The 20,824-nt window shown below is 38.2% G+C and overlaps 1 protein-coding gene across 10 annotated transcripts in view; it reads left to right on the top strand.

Annotated features, from left to right (window-relative positions):
- Positions 1 to 20,824, top strand: part of Btrc (beta-transducin repeat containing E3 ubiquitin protein ligase) — a 164,006-nt gene that overhangs the window by 73,397 nt on the left and 69,785 nt on the right. For 6 of the 10 annotated variants that reach the window (XM_051199620.1, XM_051199615.1, XM_051199618.1 and 3 more), the window contains one exon: positions 18,676 to 18,753. The exons of the other annotated variants lie outside the window; for them this stretch is intronic. In XM_051199620.1, the coding sequence (XP_051055577.1) occupies positions 18,676 to 18,753 (78 nt within the window). The remainder of the gene's footprint in view (positions 1 to 18,675; positions 18,754 to 20,824) is intronic. 10 annotated transcript variants of the gene reach the window in all.

The raw sequence follows: 20,824 nt of genomic DNA, 5'->3' as shown, positions 1-20,824 counted from the left end.
GTCCAGGTCTTTTTCCTTTTTAAAGAATGTGTTAGTCACAACTTGGTGCTTTTATTTGTGTGGTTTTCTTGTTTGTTTGAGACAGGCTGATTTGAACTCACTGCTGTGGCTGAGGCTGTCCTTAAATGTCTGCTTCTTTTGCCTCCACCTCCTAAGTGTGAAGGTTATCAGCATTTACCATCACATCTAGCACAATTTAATAATTTCCAAAGACATCGTGCAATGCAATTCTGGGCGGCATAAAAAGCAATAGAAGACAAATCAAGCCTGAAGTGGTGATGCACGCCTTTAATCCCAGCACAGAAGATGGACCTCTGTGAGTTTGAGGCTAGCCTGATGATATGCATAGCAAGATCCAGGCCAGCCAGGCCACATAGAGAGATCCTGTCTCATGCAAAAACAAATCAATATGAAGCATATTTTGGTATCTTTGACTGTAGGTATTCTAACATGCATAATAGCCCTTAACAGAAAGCATGCATACATTATTATGTAGCTATATTCATGGATAATACATGTATAATACACATTATGGAATGTGTATGTTTTGCCACTTCATTAATCAGAAAGTACAGTCAGGTGCCTTTTTTGTGTACATGTACATGTAGCCCAGAGATAGATTGTCGACAGAGGTCTTTCTCTATAGCGCTCTGCTTTTCTTTCTTTTTTTTTGGGGGGGGGGTAGATTTATTTATTTACATGTGGGTTCTGGGAATTGAACCCTGATCCTCTGGAAGAGCAGTCAGTACTCTTAGCCACTGAGCCATCTCTGCAGCACTATGCTTTTTACTTAAGCTGAGTCTCATCAGTCCTGCAAGTCTAGCTAGCCAACTTGCCCTGGAATCCCTGGCTGAACTCTGGTTATCCACTGTGCCATCTCCTCAGCCCCATGAATATGCCAGTATTTTAGGCCCATTTTTCTTAATTATAAGACTGGGTTACCTAGGTTTAACGTAGTAATCATTTTCATTGAAATGACAGAAATAAGATACGCAGTTTGCATGAAAGGTTTGCCCTTTACATACTCTTTCTGGGATCACCGGTGATCTGTGTAGCTCTACAGGTAGTTTAAAGTAAGATGGTATTTGCCACAGTGCCTCCTTCTGGTAGATAATTCTCTGTCCTTCTTTACCTTTGGTAGTGCCCACTTGGCGTTTGGGAGTAACTCAAATCTTCTGCTATCAATGAGTTTATTCCATTCAAGGTAGAAAGTGTTTTTTTTTTTTTCTTTTTTCTTTTCTTTCTTTCTTTCTTTTTTTTTTTTTTTAACAGTATTTCTAAAGCTTAAATTGTCCTGGGACTAGCTTTTGATATAAAAATTCATAGAAACCTGTTTTTCACAGAGTGTGGTAACTCCTTGCCATAGTGCTAGAGTGTTAAAATTCACATTGGCCAGGTTGTTCTGTAAATTAAACACTGACAGCTACCCTCAGGGGAACAGCCAATGTATTTATGATGATGTGCTGATTACACAAAATACACTGCAAGCAGAAAACAGCTGCAGAGAACAAACCTCTTAAAAAGAATACACTTACAAATAGCACCCTCAGTATTTCTAGTGGTGAGTGTAGAATATAGCATGCTAATGCAGTTTTCCTACATAGTCTGCCTGAAAACAAACAAACAAAAAAAAAGAGATAAGTTAATTTCTGGCTGAATACACAGGAGGTGCCAACATAGCAGAGCACACATTCCCTCCTGAAGAGCCTGGCTAATACACAGGTTCCAGATGTGGAGTGGCCAAGCCTTCCTTCCCGGTTTTGTTGTTTTATTAGTGCTTTTCTCATATATAGAAGGGCATGGCCTTGAGGTGCTATGGATCCTGGACACTTGAAAGATAATAATAAGCAATGAATTGGACAGGAGGACATCTAAATCATGGTTAAATTTTTCTGGTAGAAGTTCAGTGTTAGGGATTAGTTATCAACATTTTATTTGAAGACACAACTCAATATTTTCAGCACTATTAATGGTATTGAAGACGTTAGCCCTTGGTATTAATAAAAGAAGTCATGCCTCTTTGTGTCAAGGTCTTTATGATGTCTTGGAGTCTAATTTTCAGAAATCTGGAGTTTTCAGGAGAATTTCAGAATTGGGTCTTAAATATGTCCCTCTTATTCCCTACATGTTACTGGCCTTGCACACATAGGAAAAGAAATTAAGTTTTTTAGTTTTCTCTGCTTGAGCTTTTGTTTTAGAGTTAGGGGCTAGTATCTACAAAATATATCTCAGCTAGCTTCTGCTTCAATCAGTAGAATACATGTTGATCTTCACAACATAAATTTACTGGAGCCAACTGTAAGGTCTGTGAGTGGGGTGTAGTGATTGGGAACAGTTTACTTTACCGCCTGAAACTAAGAATCAGCTCTTCAGTGTATGGATCACTGGTACGTAATAATCGACTATTATTGGTCTGTCTGTTGGTCGCTTTTTAAGTTGGTTTGGAACCTCCTGGAGTTATTTTCTGGCTCTGCTGACATCAATTCCATGTGGCAGAGGAGTTGTGTATAATCGCTTTGGTTTAATCAATAGAATAATTGATAAACCAGATAAGATTTAAACTGATTATAGCTTCAACAGAACTCCCCTGAGGCCTTGGACTCTCTTAATTTTGACATGTGTGTTGTGTACCCTGAGGATGAAGTGCAGTTTGAATTATCTGTTTTTATTTGCTTAATGACGGGGAGGGTGTTAAAGTCAAATGTTTAATTAACCCAGCAATGGGCTGCGTTGTCACTTACACACAGCTGATTGAGATATCTCACGGAGAATACTGAATAGGAATGATAATGTGGCACCGGAACGGAAGATTGCTTTTGCAATCCATTTGCTGGGTCACTGCTTTGAATGTCTTATTGGATGAAAGGCATTCAGCCTGGAGAAAAAAATTCAGCATTTAAGTACATTTTGTTCTCTCCTCCCCCTTTGCCCCCTCCCTACCCTGAAGTTAACTAAAACAGATATGTTCTAGGTTTAATAAGCCATCCATGTACTAGTAAGAGATCAGGGTAGCCGGTAGCCTCAAGCTACATAATTTCCTGTGGAAACGGAAAAATCCTACTAGCCTCTAGGGTATTCTAAATGTTAGCTCTTTTGTCCCTCACATCTCTATCCCTTGCTATTATTGTAGGGTTGTCTTTGATTCCTTGTCTCTTGCCTCTTTTGTAGTGTTTGCTAGATGTGCAGTTACCTCCAGGGCTACAGGCAGACCTTTTCTCCTTCACAAAGAAGCAAATTCTCAAGTATAGTTTCAGTATTCCACAGAGCTGGCTCCTGCTTGCTTGTATTTTCTAATGAAGTATTGCAGTACGTTAAACTATTGAGAGATATGAAAAACTGAGTGATATCTTTGTTACTTTTATTATGTGAACAATTAGTACCATATACATTTGATTTTTTTTTTTTTTTTTGGGAGAGGCAGTTTACTTTCTGTATGGACAAAAAAAAAAAATAAAAAAAAATAAAAAAAAAACTAGGCCAGTAAAGAGTCCAGTAGACTGCACCATAAAAAACAAATGCAACCTGGAAAATTGGCATTTTAATGACTTGCTATGTGCAAAATTAATATCTCTAACTTTATAATCAAATGTAAAATTCTCAAGTATATGAGGAAAACTTTTTAAATTCTTTTTGTATGGTTCTTACGTTGTTTTTTGTTTTTGTTTTCTGCTATTCCTTCAAAGATCTAAGCCAAGGTTTTACTAATTTTTTTCTTTTGCTTTAGTCATTTGTATTCCAGAGAGCACAATAGGGAGAAGGATACAAGATTGATTTTTTATGTGTGTCCTCCTGAAAGCATAGTCTGGTGGGGTTTCAAAGCAATAGAAGCATGCAGCTAGTTTCCAGGCGCAGGTTGGACTTTTGCGGGTCAAGGCAGACCAGACAAGTAGCTTATCTTGAGGGACGCAAGTAATAGACCAAATATAGAGCAGCTATTTCAGGAATCATGTAGGTCATTTAATTATCCATTATGATTGAGTGGCTAATGCTCTTTTGGCAATTACATGACCTCTGTTATTCTTGAAACCTTTCCAGGCCCTCGTGGGTCGAATGACCCTCCAGTCAGTGCTCTCAGACTTCATTCCACTCAGAAGGAAAGGAGATGTTGGGAAGCACTGGCATTTAGAAATGACTGCTTTCTTTACTGACCACTACCCAGAATGTCCTTTGTACAGCATTCAGTGAGAGGCAACCGATGTTGGAGCCAACTATTTCTTCATTGTCTGCAGAAGCAAAGGATGTGAAAAAGGGTGGCTTTTCACAGAGAGAATTTTGGCAGGACACACTGATGTCAAAATGTGAATATTGCAGATTTGAAAGCTTTCTTCTATAATAGTAAAATTAGCATTTAATTTATATATCAGACTCTGAAGTATACAAAGCAGTTTTTTCTTTTAATTCCATAAAATGGCAAAATACTATTTGTGATAGGTAATACCAGATTTTCTTGGAAGATCTTTGATTAATGCCAAAAATGCCATTAAAAATTGAAAGGCCACTTTAAAGAGCTGTGTTGGGCCAAGTTTTTCAGCCTTAGAAGCCAAGCATCTATAAAAATCAGAAGGACACAGTTTGTAGTTGTAAAGATAGGTGATTGGTGGGAAAGTCCACTGGATAACAAGTTCATAATAAAATTATCAGAATTACCTACTTCTGTTTTTTTGGCTACTACTTATTTAGTTGGCATGGTTTTTATTCTAAAATGGTGATGATCAAAACTATAACAATTCAGGAATGCTTGAATTAATGACTCTCAGTTATTTTTAATCAACAAAGGGTTACTAATATTACCAAATAAAACTCTTCATTTCTATTGATAGGGAATAATTTTATAAAAATAAATAATGCAGGTTTCCTATGATTCTACATATAGAAGACAGAGACTATGGAAAGTAATAATATTGTAACCAAGTTGTATAATGTCACAAATCTAAACAATATGGTGTATAGTTAGCAGAATGGATGATTTAGAGGTGTGTGGATATTCTCCAGCATTGCAACAACTTAAGACCATAGACTCAAGCATAAATTTAGTTAGACCTACACACAAACATATTCTTTTAAATTGTCATTTTTAAATAGAAGGAATTCTGTTGTTCTTCTATTGGAAGAAAAATACTTTTGAAATCTGTTATTTGGCAAAGAGTATTGTATTAAAGAACACAAGATTATTTACTCCTAGGGAAGTATACTTTATCATCCCAAATAAATGTATTAAACCTCTTCCAATAGAACTCCAAGTTAATCTGTTGTGGTTTTATTTTCATTTTGCTGTTTAGTAATGTTAACATGAACATTTGCAGAGATGAACTGTTGGTGTGTGTAACCTTTGCCCTTCTAGAAAAGAAGTATGCTTCACTTACATTCTAAATGCTTAGTTAGCCCAGTTCTCCCTCCGTGTCATCCTCCTTAGAGACCTGACAACCCAGTTGATAAGAGTTCTTTTAGCTGCTTTCTTTTTAAAACATAGTCCTCCCCCCACCCTTTCTATAATAGGTTTTATCAGAGAATGGTACAGCAAGCTTTAAAGTAAAAACAGAGGTTAAAAGATCAAGGCCAAGTATTAGAATATAGATATCATTCTTAGCATTTTAAGGGAAAAGCAAGAAGTATAAAGTGTTTCAAATGCTCTTTTTTCTTAAACATACCTCTGTTCTTTAAAATACACTTAGAGAGCTGTGCAGGACCAAGTTTTTCAACCTTGGAAACCAAACATTTATAAGAACCAGTGAGAAGAGCAGAGTTTGTAATAAAGGAAATAGGAAGCTGATCAAATGCAGGCAAGTTTGTAATAAAAATCAATACCAAAACCGGAACACAAAAACAGTCTTTGTTTTTTGTTTTGTTTTTGCAAAATAATTTTTGCAACGTATTTAGTTGCTTTTTATTTTTATTCTAAAAGATAATAATTTGGGGCATATTAGAGTTTATCGAGTTAAAGAACTCTTACATTTCTTTGAAGATAGTGTTGAACTGTAATAAAATGGCAATACCCAAGCAAGGAGGATACCTAAGGTGAACAAAATAATTTAAAAAGAAACCAAAGAACATGTGAGCAATGGGGATGCCAGACTCACAGTTCATTGGGGTTTGGATCTACATCCCTGAAGGTCTATAGTTCCCATGTGAGAATGTGAGGAACTGGAAAGATCTATTATAATGCAGATGCCTTTGAGTTACAAAACCAAGCAGGCAGCAGGCATATTTAGGAGAAGCAAATGTTTACTATATGATGGTCCTTGGATAAGATAGTGTATAAAAATGATAGCAAAGAAAAATGTGATTTAAAAGAAATTGTCCCAAACACATTTGGGAAGGGTAATGTCGTGAAGAGGGCAAAATACTCTTTGAGGTGTGTTTAAACTGAAAGTTTTATGGTTTTGGTCACATGTTAGGTGTGCTTGCCTTTTTATTTCAGCCTTTCAATCTCAAATTCTCCTGGCGAATTTATATTTATTTTACTATACTTATTTAGCCTTATACTTTTTTTTTTTGTTTGTTTGTTTCTTTTTTGTTCTTTTGGTTTTTGTTTTGTTTTGGATTTTGGTTTTTCGAGACAGAATTTCACTGGGTGGTTCTGGCTGTCCTGGAACTTGCTTTATAGACCAAGCTGGCCTGGAAGTCACAAAGATCCACCTACCTCTCTGCCTCTTGAATGCTGCTGGGATTAAAGGGGTGAGCTGTCATACCAGGCTGTTTTTGTTTTTTAAACTGTGAAATATATGTGTGAAAACATTATAAAAAGGAATAGTGGCCATAGTCTGACAAAACAACCAACATATGGAAACATAAGGGTTTACTTTGCTATTCTATTTGCAATTTGAAAATATCAAGCCATGTTGTTATAGTTTGGTGACTGCATAGTTATGTTCAACAGAAATGAAGTGTTTTAAAAATTTCACAACCTACAGATTTGGGAGGGTAAGGAATAAAGTAGGGTTTGCTTTTCAGTTAAGTCTTCAGAGCTCTGAAACTTGATGTTTAAATGGACTGTTATTCTGGTGTGGACCATGTTAACCTAATTACAAATCCTTACATATACTCAGTCATTGCTAAGTTGATGTTCAAATCTTTGAGTAAGAAGTCACAAAGCTAAATGTGTCCAGACAACTGTCATCGCTCCTCTTCAAAAAATGGAGGTACTATTTCCATTATTTTGGGGAAAGGTCCCCATATTGATTACTGTAAGTTTGTTTTTCCCTTACATCTAGACTTTTAATGATAAAATATTAAAATATTGTCTTGATTGTGATGTTTCCTGACTTGAAAGTTAACAAAAGCAACACCGGTGCCCTTCCCTCGTCACCCCCTGGTGCAGTCCATCTGTCTTTATCAGGGCATCACAGTGCACAGTTGAGCTTGTTTATCTTAGAAGAGCAGCAGGCAGGCTTTTAGGGAGGGAGTACAGTTCCAGAATAACAGGCACCAATGCTGTTTGACTTGAGGAACATTTGATCTCTTACAGTAACAGCCCATGTCACTGTAACAGCAACTACAGTCGAACTGTTCAGTTTTTGTTATTTTAGCTTTGAATTAATCCTTAGTGCTGAGTATAAAATTGTACATTGGCTGTCCCCCCAGGACTCGTAAGTAAACAAGGTGATGTGTGTGGCCAGAGGGAGGATATTTTGTTGGCTTTGTTTTAAATAATAACTGTCCCTATCTAAAGATCTTCTTTCTGACCCCTGATGCTGTACTATATAACTTGTGTACATTTGCAGACCTAGCAATATCTTGAGAAGATTTTTGTTGCTAAAATATACACTCACTGGCTATTAATTTGAACCTTTGTATTTTCTTCTCATAATAATAAGTTTTCTGAGACTTAGCTTCAAAAGATTGTTCAGTTTCTCCAAGCACACAGTTTGCACAATGGTTGTTGAATTTGGGGAAACAAGAATTGACTGGCTATGTTTTTAGACTCTAATACTATTTCTGCTTTATTTAGAAATGTTTGCTCATAATTTCTGTGTTGAATAGTTTGGCAGTTAGAATTAGGTTGTGGTATTCAAAGAACAGAAAACAGAATCTATGAAATCGGGTTGATGGGTTTCTTTCTCTTTGAGAATAATCTCTTCTTTTAATGACAGGATGAGCCCTGTTTAATCATAGTGGGACTGACCCTGAGTATTTTATCCTTCCCTTCTCTTCCTCTGTATGTAAAATTTGTTTCCTCATTTTTGTTTTTCTTATATAATAAAATGTCAGTCCACCCCAGTACTTCTAATTTAACACACACACACACACACACACACACACACACACACACACACACACACACCTAGCACAAGCATAATTGGTTGAAAGGCAACCATTTACCTAGGGAATTGTTCTAAATACTGAATGTGTCAGTGTGTTTTGACATGACATATTTGTAGTATCTCTGAGTACAGAAAGCACTTTCTGTGTTAGCTGTAGGTATCAAAGCAGTAGTGTCTTTGAAGACTTTGTGCTGTGCAGACTCTGGCTTGTGAGGTAACGACAAGTGTTTGCCTGCATAGACAATATATTTTTCCCCCTGAGGTCCCCACACACCTAGTTTCCCTCAAGCTCATCATCTCTGTCAGGTTAATCAATAGGCACCGTATGGCAGAGGGTCAGTAATCAGTGTCATCGTGCCTTTAAATCGTGTTGAAAATTTGCTTAAAGCCTGGGCCAATTAACATCGAGATGATGAATGGATGGGAAGATGGGAAGAGCCTGCCGCTCAGGGGCTTTGTGAGGAGGAGATGCTCAGCTGTTGAGCAGCAGACACCAGCGAATAAAATCAGCCATTCATGTGAGCTCAGTCCACCCACTCTTAATGATAATGTCAATCTAGCAAAATATATACACATTGGAGTTGTCATGAGTTCATAAATCAAAGGAGTTTGTCAAAGGCATTCAGATTAACGAGGCAGCAGCAATAACAAGTCAAATTTGCATAGAGAATTGCTTGAATCTCAGTAAATTATGATCCTGTTTTTCATTTGATTATTTGCTAATGTCTCAAGAGGGAGAATGATTATATTAGCATGCAAAATCTCCTCCAGAAGTAGAAAATCTGAGGTATAGAAGACCAGCACACTATGACAATTAATCAGTTTCTGCATACTAGCATAAATGCACAAGGCCCAGAAATGAACTTCTTTTTTATTATTATTTCTCCTTGCTACTGATCCAAATGGTTCAGCTTGACAGAGACTTTATATTGCTTTAACAGTGTTCTGAATTGTGCCTGCAGGCAAGACATAGTTATGCAGCTATAACCAACCTATCCATCTGCCAACCAGATTGGAATTCTCCTATCCAAGGCTTCCATTAACCCCCACTGACAGCTCCAAACAGGATTAAGAATTTGGAAGCATAAAAAAAATAGTTGTTCTTTGCAAATACACACAGGCCCTTTGCATTTTGAGAAAGGCTGCATCTGTAGTATTTTTATAATTAGTGTCAGACAATGTAGCAGGGGGAAAAACCTACTTGGCATGTTTTTTGACTTCTGTCATAGGGAGTAAGGCAGTACTGATGGCCGTTCTCTCCCAGTGAGTGCTTTCCATTCTGTCTGGTTCCTACTACCACTGTGTTGGATCTGTACACTGCTGAAAAATAACACTCCTTGAAAACTTGGACTTGGGCTCCATAGAAGTTTAACACTGTGTGCAGACTTTGTTTGATGTGGCTGTCATTTAATAGAGTATGCCAAATGGTAATCTTGCCAGAGAAGCATTGTCTGTAGAATCATGCCAGAGAGGATTGATTATTTTATGAGGACACCTCAGGTCTTCTCTAAAATCAGGACCTTGAATAGGAATCTCCAGTAAGCCTCTAAAGTTAACCTATACTTCTCCATTCATCCCAGGAAAATTAATTAAATTTGTTCAAATTCAGACATACAGAGCGAGTGCTGGTGAGGTTTTGTTTTGTTGTCTTTAAAGATAGGGTCTTTCTCTGTAGCACTGGCTGGCCTGGAACTCACTGTGTAGACCAGGCTGGCCTTGAACTTTCAGTGATCTTTCTGCCTTTGCCTCCCAAGTATTGGGAATATAGGCATTATCAGACCAGTGCGCTCTCTCTCTCTCTCTCTCTCCTCTTTCCCCTCCCTCCCTCCCTCTCTGCTCTTCCCTCCCACCCTCTCTCCCTCCCTCCCTCTCTCTCTCTCTCTCTCTGATGTCACCTTTCACTAAAGAGTTATTATTTTTTATGTAGCTAAATTACTTTGTAAAAGATGACTTCTGATTTTATAAATTGGAAGTCATGTGCATTTGGAGGTTAAAGTTACTGTGAAGTCACAGAACAAGTTAATGGGAAAAAGTATTACTTCAGTTGTCTTCAAAACTCATTATATGATATTGCAGCTGGTTATTAGAAATTAGTCTTAGGTTCTTTTTTTCATGTGTGCTTGCCATTCTACAAGACAGTGAACAGTTGGGTTCTGACTTTATTTTATTAATTGCGTATTTCCATGTTTGTGTGTATGCATATGTGCAAGCTTGACATGGTGAATAAATGTATGGAGATCAGAGGACAACTCTTGGCTGGTTCTTTCCTGCCATCTTGTGGTATCTGGAGATTGAACTCAGGTCATCAGTGTTCAAGTGTTTCTACCTTACCAGCTATCTGACTGACACGGGTCCCACTTTTAAAAGGTTCAAACTCAGTGTTAACATTCACCAAAATCTGCCAGCTTTTTAAAGATGATAACTATGTGAGTTATAGAATCATTTTAATTATTTCAATTAAAACCTTACCAATGGGACAGATAATGACAGTGGTTGAGAGCATTCTGGCTGCTCTTTCACAGAGGACCTGATTTTGATTCCCAGCACCCACACTGTTGCTTAAGATCTTCTGTAACTCAAGTCCCATGAGATCCAACACCATCTTCTGGACTCTGTGGGTTCCAGGCACAAACATTGCAGACAAAATACCCCATACACATTAAATAAATAAGTATAAAAACAAAGCAATAATCTTGGAGCGTAAGTGGAAAAATAGTACTTCTAGTTTTGAAACTTGTTTTACTTCTAAGTGCTGTCTGTTCAAACTAGTTCGGGCTACATCATTCAATCTGTTTTTGCTTGTTTTGTTTTTTGGAGACAGGGTCTCTCTATGTAGTTCTAGCCAGCCAGAACTCACTATGTAGACCAGGTTGGCCTTGAACTCATATAGATCTGTCTCCCTCTGCCTTTGGAATGCTGGGATTAAAGTTGTGCATTACCATACCTTGATTTATTTATTGTTATCTGTTATCCAGATTTTATGTAATTAATGCATTAAGCTGTGAAGGGAGGTATAAGACTTGACCAAGCATCCTTTCTTACTGATTAGTTGAGAGTAACAATGTATCTTGAGTACCAGATTATATGAATCAAGAGTAAGACAGAATGGTTATGTTGTTTCTTAGCAAAGATGACAGTTTAGCCTTGTCGTAAGGATATTGGTGCTTGAATAATTTCCTGTGCTTACAATTGTTAATTGAGCTAGAGTAGAATTAAGGAATCTTTCACTCTGATTCAATATCATAGAACAAGTTTATGTGGCATATGATTTGTTTGACTAAGGCAGAAAATAATACAGTTGAAGGAGATAACTGAGTGTATTATGTTCTAGAGGGTCCCAAAAGTCAAACTGAAGAATGTTTGATTTCAGGGAAGCCATTGAAAGGTTTTGTTTTTGTTTTGGGGTCTGTGTGTGTGTGTGTGTGTGTGTGTGTGTGTGTGTGTGTGTGTGTGTGTAGGTCGGTCAGTAGACAGCTTGAAGAAGTCAGTTCTCTCCTTTTACCATGTGGGACCCCAGGCATTGAACTCAGGTAGTCCAGCTTGGTAACAAGCACTTTTATCTACTGAGTCATCTCACCAGCCCCCATTAAAAGTTTTGAGAAAAGGATCATCATGATGTCAGTAGAAAAATCAATCAGGCAACAGTACTCAATCAAACAAACATAGCAGCCTCCAGCATTAATAGAGGGTAGAGAGCTCCAACTCACAAGGGTAACAGATCAGATATGACATAAAGATACATAATCTTAAAAAGTGCCAAATTTGAGGGGGGAGCTGGCAGTGGTGGACTCATGCCTTTAACCTCAGCACTCAGGAGGCAGAGGCAGGCAGATCTATGTGAGCTCAAGGTCAGCCTGGTCTACAAAGCTCTACAGAGAAACCCTGTCTCGGAATGAATGAATGAATGATTAAATAAATAAATAAATAAAATGTGCTAAATTGGAAATCAGTATTCAGAGGCATTAATTCCCCCGGGGAATGATAATCACCAATGCCTTTGTAATGGTATTTTAGTTGATACTTGAATCAAGATTTTTAAAATTACATTTACTTCCTTTTACTCTGTGTGTGTGGAGGTGGGTGGTGGGTTAAGGTCATAAGTACCCAGACAGGCATGTATTGAGGCCATAGGATAGCTTGTAGGAGTTGGTTCTCATCCTGTATCACATAGATCCCAAGTACTAAACCCAGGTCATCAGTGTTGATGGCAAGCATCTCTCACTGGGCCATCTCACCAAACTTGGAATTGAGGTTTTTAGTAGCTCAATAGATTAGGAAAGAAGGCAACTATTACACATTGAGGGAATAGAATTAGCAGAAGTGAACCACGTATCATGTTGTCCATTTTTAGCCCCAGCACCTGGGAGACTGAAATAGGAGGAATGGGATTTCAAGGCCATCCTTGACCACATGTTGAGTATAGAGTCAGCCTGGGCTATAGAACACAGCTGTCTCAAAAGAGAAAAAGAGCCAGGTATGATGACACATACTTAAAACCCTAGCAATTCAGGTGTGGCAGGAGTATTATCACAAGATAGAGGCTGTTTAATAGTTAAATAGTGCGATCCTGTCTGAGAGGAGGGAGAGGGACGGAGGAGGAAGAGTGGAAGGGGGAACAAAAAGAATGAAGAGAGAAGGAAGGTAGGGAGGGACAAGAAAAAGGAAATTATTAGCTTTAGCAAAAGCATAGGATGAACAAGTACGTTCTTATCTGATGAATGATAAATAATGCATGTAAACGGTGCAATGCTTTGTCAAGTTTAACTGGCCAAATTACTAGTGTTGTAATGATTTAAGTTTGGGTCAATTATATAGGTGCCAGGTAGCTATAAGAGGTTTCTTTTCATTTCTTGAGATAGGATCTCTCTACTATATAGCTTTGGCTGTGCTGGAACTTGCTATACAGATAAACTGGCCTTGAACTCATAGATTATACCTGCCTCTGCTTCCCAAGCGCCAAGAGTAAAGTTGTGCCCCACCATGCCTGACTAAAAGGTTTCTGAGTAGCAAAATAACCTTCTTAGCGTGGCTGTTCTGACACTGACAGTAGTGTGTGTGCTGTGTCAGGTACAGACTAAAGCAAGGGTATCAGAGCTTGACAACGACAGTCATGGTGTTGGCCTGGGCTAGAGGAGGGACAGCTGAAACGCAGGAATAGTCTTGAGTATATTAGAATTGAATCAAAGGGGAACACTCTCTACTGGAACTCAGCTACGCTGAAAAGCGATGAAGAATGGAAACTTAAGTCCGGTACCAAAAGGAAAGCTGGGAGGCAAGGATCTGGTCTAGAAGTGGGCAAAGAACACTTTTAACTGAGATATGCTGCCCTTGAGACAGTGTAACTTATTAGCTGAACCCTTTGTGAGCAGGGTCTTACCGTGTAGATCAGGCTGGCCTTGAACTGCCCAAGCTTCCTAAGTTCTGGGAGTAAAGGCATATGCTCCCATGACATTTCTGAACTTTTTTGGTGGTTACTTTTTCATCTTTGTTACTTCTGAAAATATTTTTCCAGTAATGTATTTGAGGTCTGCCTGAACTTTAACAATATCTTATTATTATTTTCCTTATTAATATTTCATCTTCTTACACTACCCCCACCCATCAGTATTTTGTCAACAGATGTCACAGCCTGAAAACTTACAGTTTGAAGTTTTCACTGAAGTGCTTCCTGGGCAGGGTGGTACACCTATAATCCCAGTACAAGGTAGATGGAGTCAGGAATGTCAAGGAGTCAAGGCAAGGCTTGGTTACCTAGGGAGTTCAAGGCCAGCCTGGGCTATATCTGAGACCCTGTGTCAAACACACACACACACACACACACACACACACACACACACACACACACACACACACACACACACACACCCTTTAATTCTAAGTGGGGAAGCACCTTTTAGTTAATATAAAAGATAACAGGCTATATAGAATCTTTAATAAAATTTTTTAATCTCTTTCTCTTCCTCTCTGCTCATGTGTATGTGTGTGTTTCATGACTTGTGCGGAAGTGGGAGAGAGAGGGGAAGGAGAGGAAAGAAGGAGAAGGGAGGACATGGGAGGAGGGGAGGGGAGGGGGTAAGAGGAACTGGACAGGATGGGAGGGGAGGGTGTCATGGCTTGTGTGTAGAAGTCAGATGATAGCCTGGGAGAGCCAGTTCTCTTCTTCCACCATGTGGGTCCTAACAATGGAAGGGACTCAGGTTGTCAGGCGGCCAGCGCCTTTATCTGGGAGCCATCTTGCTAGGTCTAGATTCTTTTTCAGACTTACCTGAGCATAGTGCTACTATTTGTAGCAAATTTCTTTTATTTGCGGATTTTTTTTTCCCTCAAGGACTACTAACACATTGAACAAATTATTTACTGTAATAAAGTGTTCTGTTGGAAATAAATTATTCTCAGCGGTCATATTTGTTTAGGGTTTTGTGACAGCATGTGAGTTTCAGGTGCTGAGGGTATTGTAGTTCTAGAAGTTTCTTGACTGCTTGCCTACAAAGCCCTGGATTTGATTCCTAGAGTTACGTAGAGTCAGATTTGGTAGTATATGTGACTATAACCCAGCACTGGGTCAGTAGAGACTGGAGGACCAGAGATTCAAGCTCACCCTTGGCTACGTAGCCAGTCCCAGTGGAGATGGGCTACACGAAACCCTCTCTCAGAAGAGAAAAAAGTCTCAGTTAAATTTTGGATGCACCACCCCCCCACCCCACCCCACCCCACCCCACCCTACCCCACCCCACCCCCCTGCTAAATTTTTAGACCCACCGTTCCCTAACTCTTCCCTTCTGGGTCTGACCTCTGGTAGTTAGTGTTTTCCTCACCTTGACAGAGTAACTGCAGAAGCAGCTTTGGTGGTGGCCTTTGTTTTGGTTCACAGTGTGAGTCCATCATGCCAGGGAGGCCTGGCAGCTGGAGCTGCTCAGTCTCTGGCGGCAGGCTCCTGTGGTGGCTGGTCATTGTGAAGTGAGGCAGGACGCAGAGCTGAGCCCATCTTCAGTCTTCAGTGACCCACTGCTGCCAACCACCCCTCTCTCACCTAGAGGCGTGACTCCCGGGACAGTGCCACCAGCTAGGGACCAAGTGCAGGGGTATGAGCTTTACTAAAAATAACAGCATATTGCTTAATTTGTAGGCATAATTCCAGTTGTACAGAAAAGTTGAATGCATAGTACAAATAATCCCTTTATATTATTTACACATATATACCAAATTCTAATGCTACGTTTTTATCTCTGTACATCCACACTCATATTTAATTTTTTCTGAACTATTTTAAAGACTTAATACATAAGATCAAAAGTGGGAAACCGAATGAATAAAGAAATGGACATATCAATATAATAGTATTTGACAGCTTTTAAAAAAAAAATGATGGCTCATACCTATTACCCCAGCACTTGGGAAGCTAAGGGTTGCTGTGAGTTTGAAGCATAGGCTATATAATGAGTTCCAAACCAACCTGAGCTACAGTGTGAGACTGTGTCTCACTCAAATGAGGCAAGGAGAAAGGGAAATATTTATATAATGACAACCTGTGTAGATCCCAAAAATGTTATGATGGACAGGGGGGAAAAAGACCAATTGAAATGTTTGTGTTATATGGTCAATTATGTGATGTTCTGGAAAGGACAAAACTTTTGAGCTAAAACAAACTAAATGGTTTTCAGTGGGGATAAGGTTGACCATAAAATTTTTGGGGATGGGGTAAAATGGTTTCACAGCTTGGCTGTGCTATAGGTACTTTCCCCCAAATCCAAAAAGAATGAATGTGAAGTGTAAAAGTTGGGAAACATTCTAGAATTTAATGTTAGCATATATAAAAGGCCTTAGGTTTTTTCCAATTTTTCAATATTGGCCTTTTATGGAGGAAAAAAACTCTCAAATCACATATTAAAATTAGTAGTCATGTCTCTTTAGTTTTCCTTTAATCAGAAACAGTTACTTCTTCATATTTTGTGGCCTTGGCCTTTTGTTGTTATTGAATTCAGAATAGTAGTCTTACAAGATATCCCTAATTTTGGGTTAGTTTGATGTTATCTTAATGAGTAGATAGGTAGGAGGAGGTGCATACATGTGCATGCATAAGTGTTATAGCACTTATGGTGGTCAGAAGACAACCTGGGATGTCTTCTTCCTTGTTTGAGATAGGTCTTGTTCACTACTGTGCCCTTAAGCTTGTCTGCTTCCTGTCTTGAAGGAGTGCTGAGATTGTAGATGTCCAAAGTGTCCAACTTTACATGAATTTGGGGGATCCAAACTCTTACCTTCATGCTTGCAGAGCAAATGTTTTTACCCATTTAGCTATCTCCCAAACCCTGAATAGATGTTTTCCTGTTTGAGGCAAGGAAACTTCAAAGGCTATTCATTCATCCAAAATGTGTTCCTTTATCTTACCTTTTTCATTTGTAGATGTGTGGGTGTTTGGCCTGTATGTATGTCTGTGCACCATGTGGGTTCCCGGTGCCTGTGGACATCAGGGAGGACATCAGTAGAGGACATCAGATCCTCTGCAGCTGAAGTTCCAGACAGTTGTGAGCTGCCACGTGGGGCTGGGAATTGAACCTTGGTCTTCTGGAAGATCTGCAAATTCATCTCTCTCTCTCTAGACCAAGAGTTGTATTATTAGAGTTATTTGCCAGATTTCTCCACTGTAGAGTTACAAGTATCTTGGGGAGATATATTTGAAATTATGTAACAATTCTACTATTTATAAAAGCTTCACCTACTAGCTTAGTAGCCCCTTGATGCATCTTCCCTGTGTCAACTAGTTACTCTTGAGTTTATTGACTGTAACTTAATTTGTTGACTAGAGCTGTTGGGTCCTTTTCTTGCTGGGATTCCTTTTCACTAAGGGTGCAGGCAGTAAGTAATTGAGCTCTTCTGGGTGTTAGTGGAGAGGTTCCTGAGGACCACCAAGGTGAACTATTAGGCTCATGTGACAGTTTCATCATTCATTGTTATTCTCATGTTGAGAGTGATAATTCATCTCTCATTCACTGGCACTGCACATTTCTCCTTCAATATTAGGCAACAACCAGTTCCTTGCCCCTGTATCCTAATCACTTAGCATTGTTACCTCTGTTTTATGTAATTGTTGTGCTGGATTTTTTCATTTTGGTTGGCTTTCTTTTAATGGATTGGTCAGAATAAGAATTTGGTTAATCTATGAAAAAAGAACTAACTCTGACCATGTTTACAGGTTTTCCTTTTTCTTATTAAGAATTCTTCTTAACAATAGCACCTAGCCCAACACTGACAGAGACAGGTATGTTCTAGGCCAGCCAAGGCTTCAGAGTGAGACCCGGCCTCAAAAACAAAAGTACCTAGTTTTCCTCATCTGTAGTGCTGTATAGTCACTAACTCAGCTACTCTTAGGACATTTTTCATTACTTTCTTTTCTCCCAAAACAATATATTATAGGTTGGTTTACAACAGGGTGGTGATTAAATAATAGTTTTATACATGCATGAAATTTTCCAGATAAATTCATATTTAGGTTCAGGAAAAATGTTCCAAATCTAAAAATAAAGCAATGCCTGTTAGAATGTGATGATTTTGTATAATGTAACAAATTAATTGAGATTTTCTGTGTTTGTTTTGTAAATGGTTAACATTTGTTGTCCTTGTTTTGTTCGTTAGAGAGGGTCTCATTAGGTAGACCAGACTGACCTCAAACTTGAAACTCAAGAGACCCTCCTGCCTGTCACCCAAGTGCTGTGATTAAAGGCATAAGCTACTATGCTCAGCTGGTTTTGAGCACCTTTGAACCTGTTTTTCATTTAATAATTCCTCCATAGTATATAAAAATCCCATTGATACTTTAGGATCTTGTAGCTCCTGTTTGAAGTGATAGTGACCCCCCCCAAAAAAAAAAAAAAAAAAAAAAAAAAAAAAAAAAAAAACCTAATCTTAAATCCTAGATCAATGTTACTTGTGTTAATAGGAATTGTGCTGCTTTTGTGTAAAAAGAAAATGTGAGATGAGAACAAGAGATTGATCCTTCTAAGAGTCCAGACTGAGAGATCAGTATGAAACAGACGTTCACAGTAGTTGAAGACTGATTACTTAAAGAGGAAGTAATAATCACAGTTGAAATTGTCATCAGCCAAATGTGACCTAGGATTTTCTTATCAGCCCAGTGTCAAAGCATGATAAACTACACGTCATGTCAATGTGATCCTCCAGGGTAGCTGTTCAGACAGACAGAGTTCCTTCCATCCAGATCCCAACATGAATTCATTTATATACACGGGCATATGGTTTCCTTTACATGTGTGTATGTCTGTATGTATATAAATCTTCAAATGCATAAATATACATGTTGTTCTAGCTTACAGAATTAGAAATGTAATTCAGTTTACTCCCACAGAATAAGATTGAAGATAATGAGAACTGAATTAAAGCTTACTTTCTTTCACAGAATTCCTCAGAGAGAGAAGACTGTAATAATGGCGAACCCCCTAGGAAGATAATACCAGAGAAGAATTCACTTAGACAGGTATGAAATTCAGTCTTACTTAAAATAAAAAGCTTCCAACAACAAAGCAAAAGACAGGAAGCCTCTTTGACTGTCATTCTTTAAATACTGGAGTTTAAATCAAGAGCCTGTATTCTGGAGTTAGTCTGGCCATAACCATTAATTTCAGTCAGGTAGCATTATTTCTCAATCATTTAAAAATATCCTGGGTGCAAAAGTACAAGATAGTGTGTATATATAGTAAATATTTAAAGTAAAAAGGTCTTGTCTAGGCAAGATGACCGTAAGTGCTTTGTAGAATGTACATGGAATAGTTAACACTAATTTATATTTCCCAGTAAAGAGTATTTATACATTTTAATTTTAAATAGACTAGGCTAGAAGGCTTGATATAATAGGCCTCCTGCCTCAGCATCCTGATTATAACCCTGTACTTCATGCCTGGCCAAGGTTCACCGTACATTTCAACAATAATAATAATAACAATAATAACAGATCTGTAACAAAGATGGTTTCTTTTAGTTTGAATTTATTTAATTTATTTAGTTTTTCTAAGAGTGAAGACCACTATCGATGATTACTTTTAAACCCTATTTGTGGGACTGTGCTTAAAGTGCTTGCCGTGGGAGCAAAAGGGCCAGAGTTCAGAAACCCAGAGCCCACGAGTGTGGCAGGCCACCTGTAATCCGGCACTGTGAAGGCAGAGACAAGGTATCCCAGGAGAGGTTCTCAGTGACTGAGGATCTCTGCCTACATACACACATTTGAATAGTACACACAGGGAAGAGAGAGAAAACTATAACCCCCTTCCTTCCTCGGGTCTCTGTGTGCTGCTTCCTAGAGATAATGTCTTTTACTTGTGAAAGTTCAGTCTTACGATTTTTTTTTTAATTAAAATACCCAAAATAGTGACAAAAAAAAATATGCCCTCACTACTGTAACTGTCTATTTACTAGAAATAGACAAGTAATTAAATTGTTTATTTATTAAATTATTATAGCTAGAAAGTAAATGCCACAATCATTTTTAGTATAATATTATATAGAATGAGTGCCAGCAGCAATACAAATACTTTTAATTTGTTGTGTTTATGGCCTTGTTCTAGCACATAGGAGAGCAGTGATGTAGCTTTTGATGGATGCCCACCACGAACATATTTATTTCATTTAATCCTGTGTTAACCCTGCTGAGTTGGTAGATATGTGATTTCCAGTTTCCTGATGGAGCTGATGGAGGCTTGAAGGGCTTAGATTTGACCAGAGCTGCTCATTGATTTGGAACTCAGACCTTACTGTTTCCAAAAAAGTTTCCACTTCTGCCTCCAGAGTCCAGTTTTCTTAGCTTTAACATAAAGGGAAAGTACTTGAAAACATTTCACAAACACTGTTCATTTATTATATGTTAATTTTTTGGGATAGGTGTTCTTCCAATTATTTTTTATAAAAATAATTGTTTTAAATAGAATTGAGTCAATATAGGAAGCTTTCAAAACCAACAAGCAAATTGATGTTGAAACAGTTAGTTATTTGGAGACCCACACCAGATCTGTATGCTAAATGAATATAACAATGTTGAATAAGGTAAACTTGGAGATGGAGACTCTGTCCACTATACAGAAGCAACTGTCAAAAAACAGTGATGCTACAAAAAGTTTTGGCAACTTTATTTAAGCTAACAAACGAATTTTCACTCTGCAAAGTTATAAATTAATTTTAATAGGCTGATCCAGATGGTCCATTTGGAAAATGGATAGGCTGATCTGTTGAAAATTAAACTAAATTTATCTCTCTCATACTTCAAACTGAAGCAAGAGCGAAAATCGTGCCTATTAAGTCCAGCACATACAGATGGACCAGCAGGTCACACATGGGACTAATCTGATTCATTTTAAAAATAAATGCATACATTATTGAATCATTTTCTTCTTGCAAGATCTGTTGTGTGCAGTATTTGAAAGAGATTTAATGTTTTTTTCTTATTGTTGTTTTAGCAGGTTCTCCTCACCCATTCCACTTTAATCTCCCTCCCCATTTCTTCAGAATGATTTTTCTAATATCTGTCATTCAGGGTTGAGATCCAAGCTCTGGAGATT

Source organism: Phodopus roborovskii, unplaced genomic scaffold (genome assembly GCF_943737965.1).
Source record: "Phodopus roborovskii unplaced genomic scaffold, PHOROB, whole genome shotgun sequence".
Lineage (NCBI taxonomy): Eukaryota > Metazoa > Chordata > Mammalia > Rodentia > Cricetidae > Phodopus > Phodopus roborovskii.
This window is presented reverse-complemented; position numbering and strand designations above follow the sequence as displayed.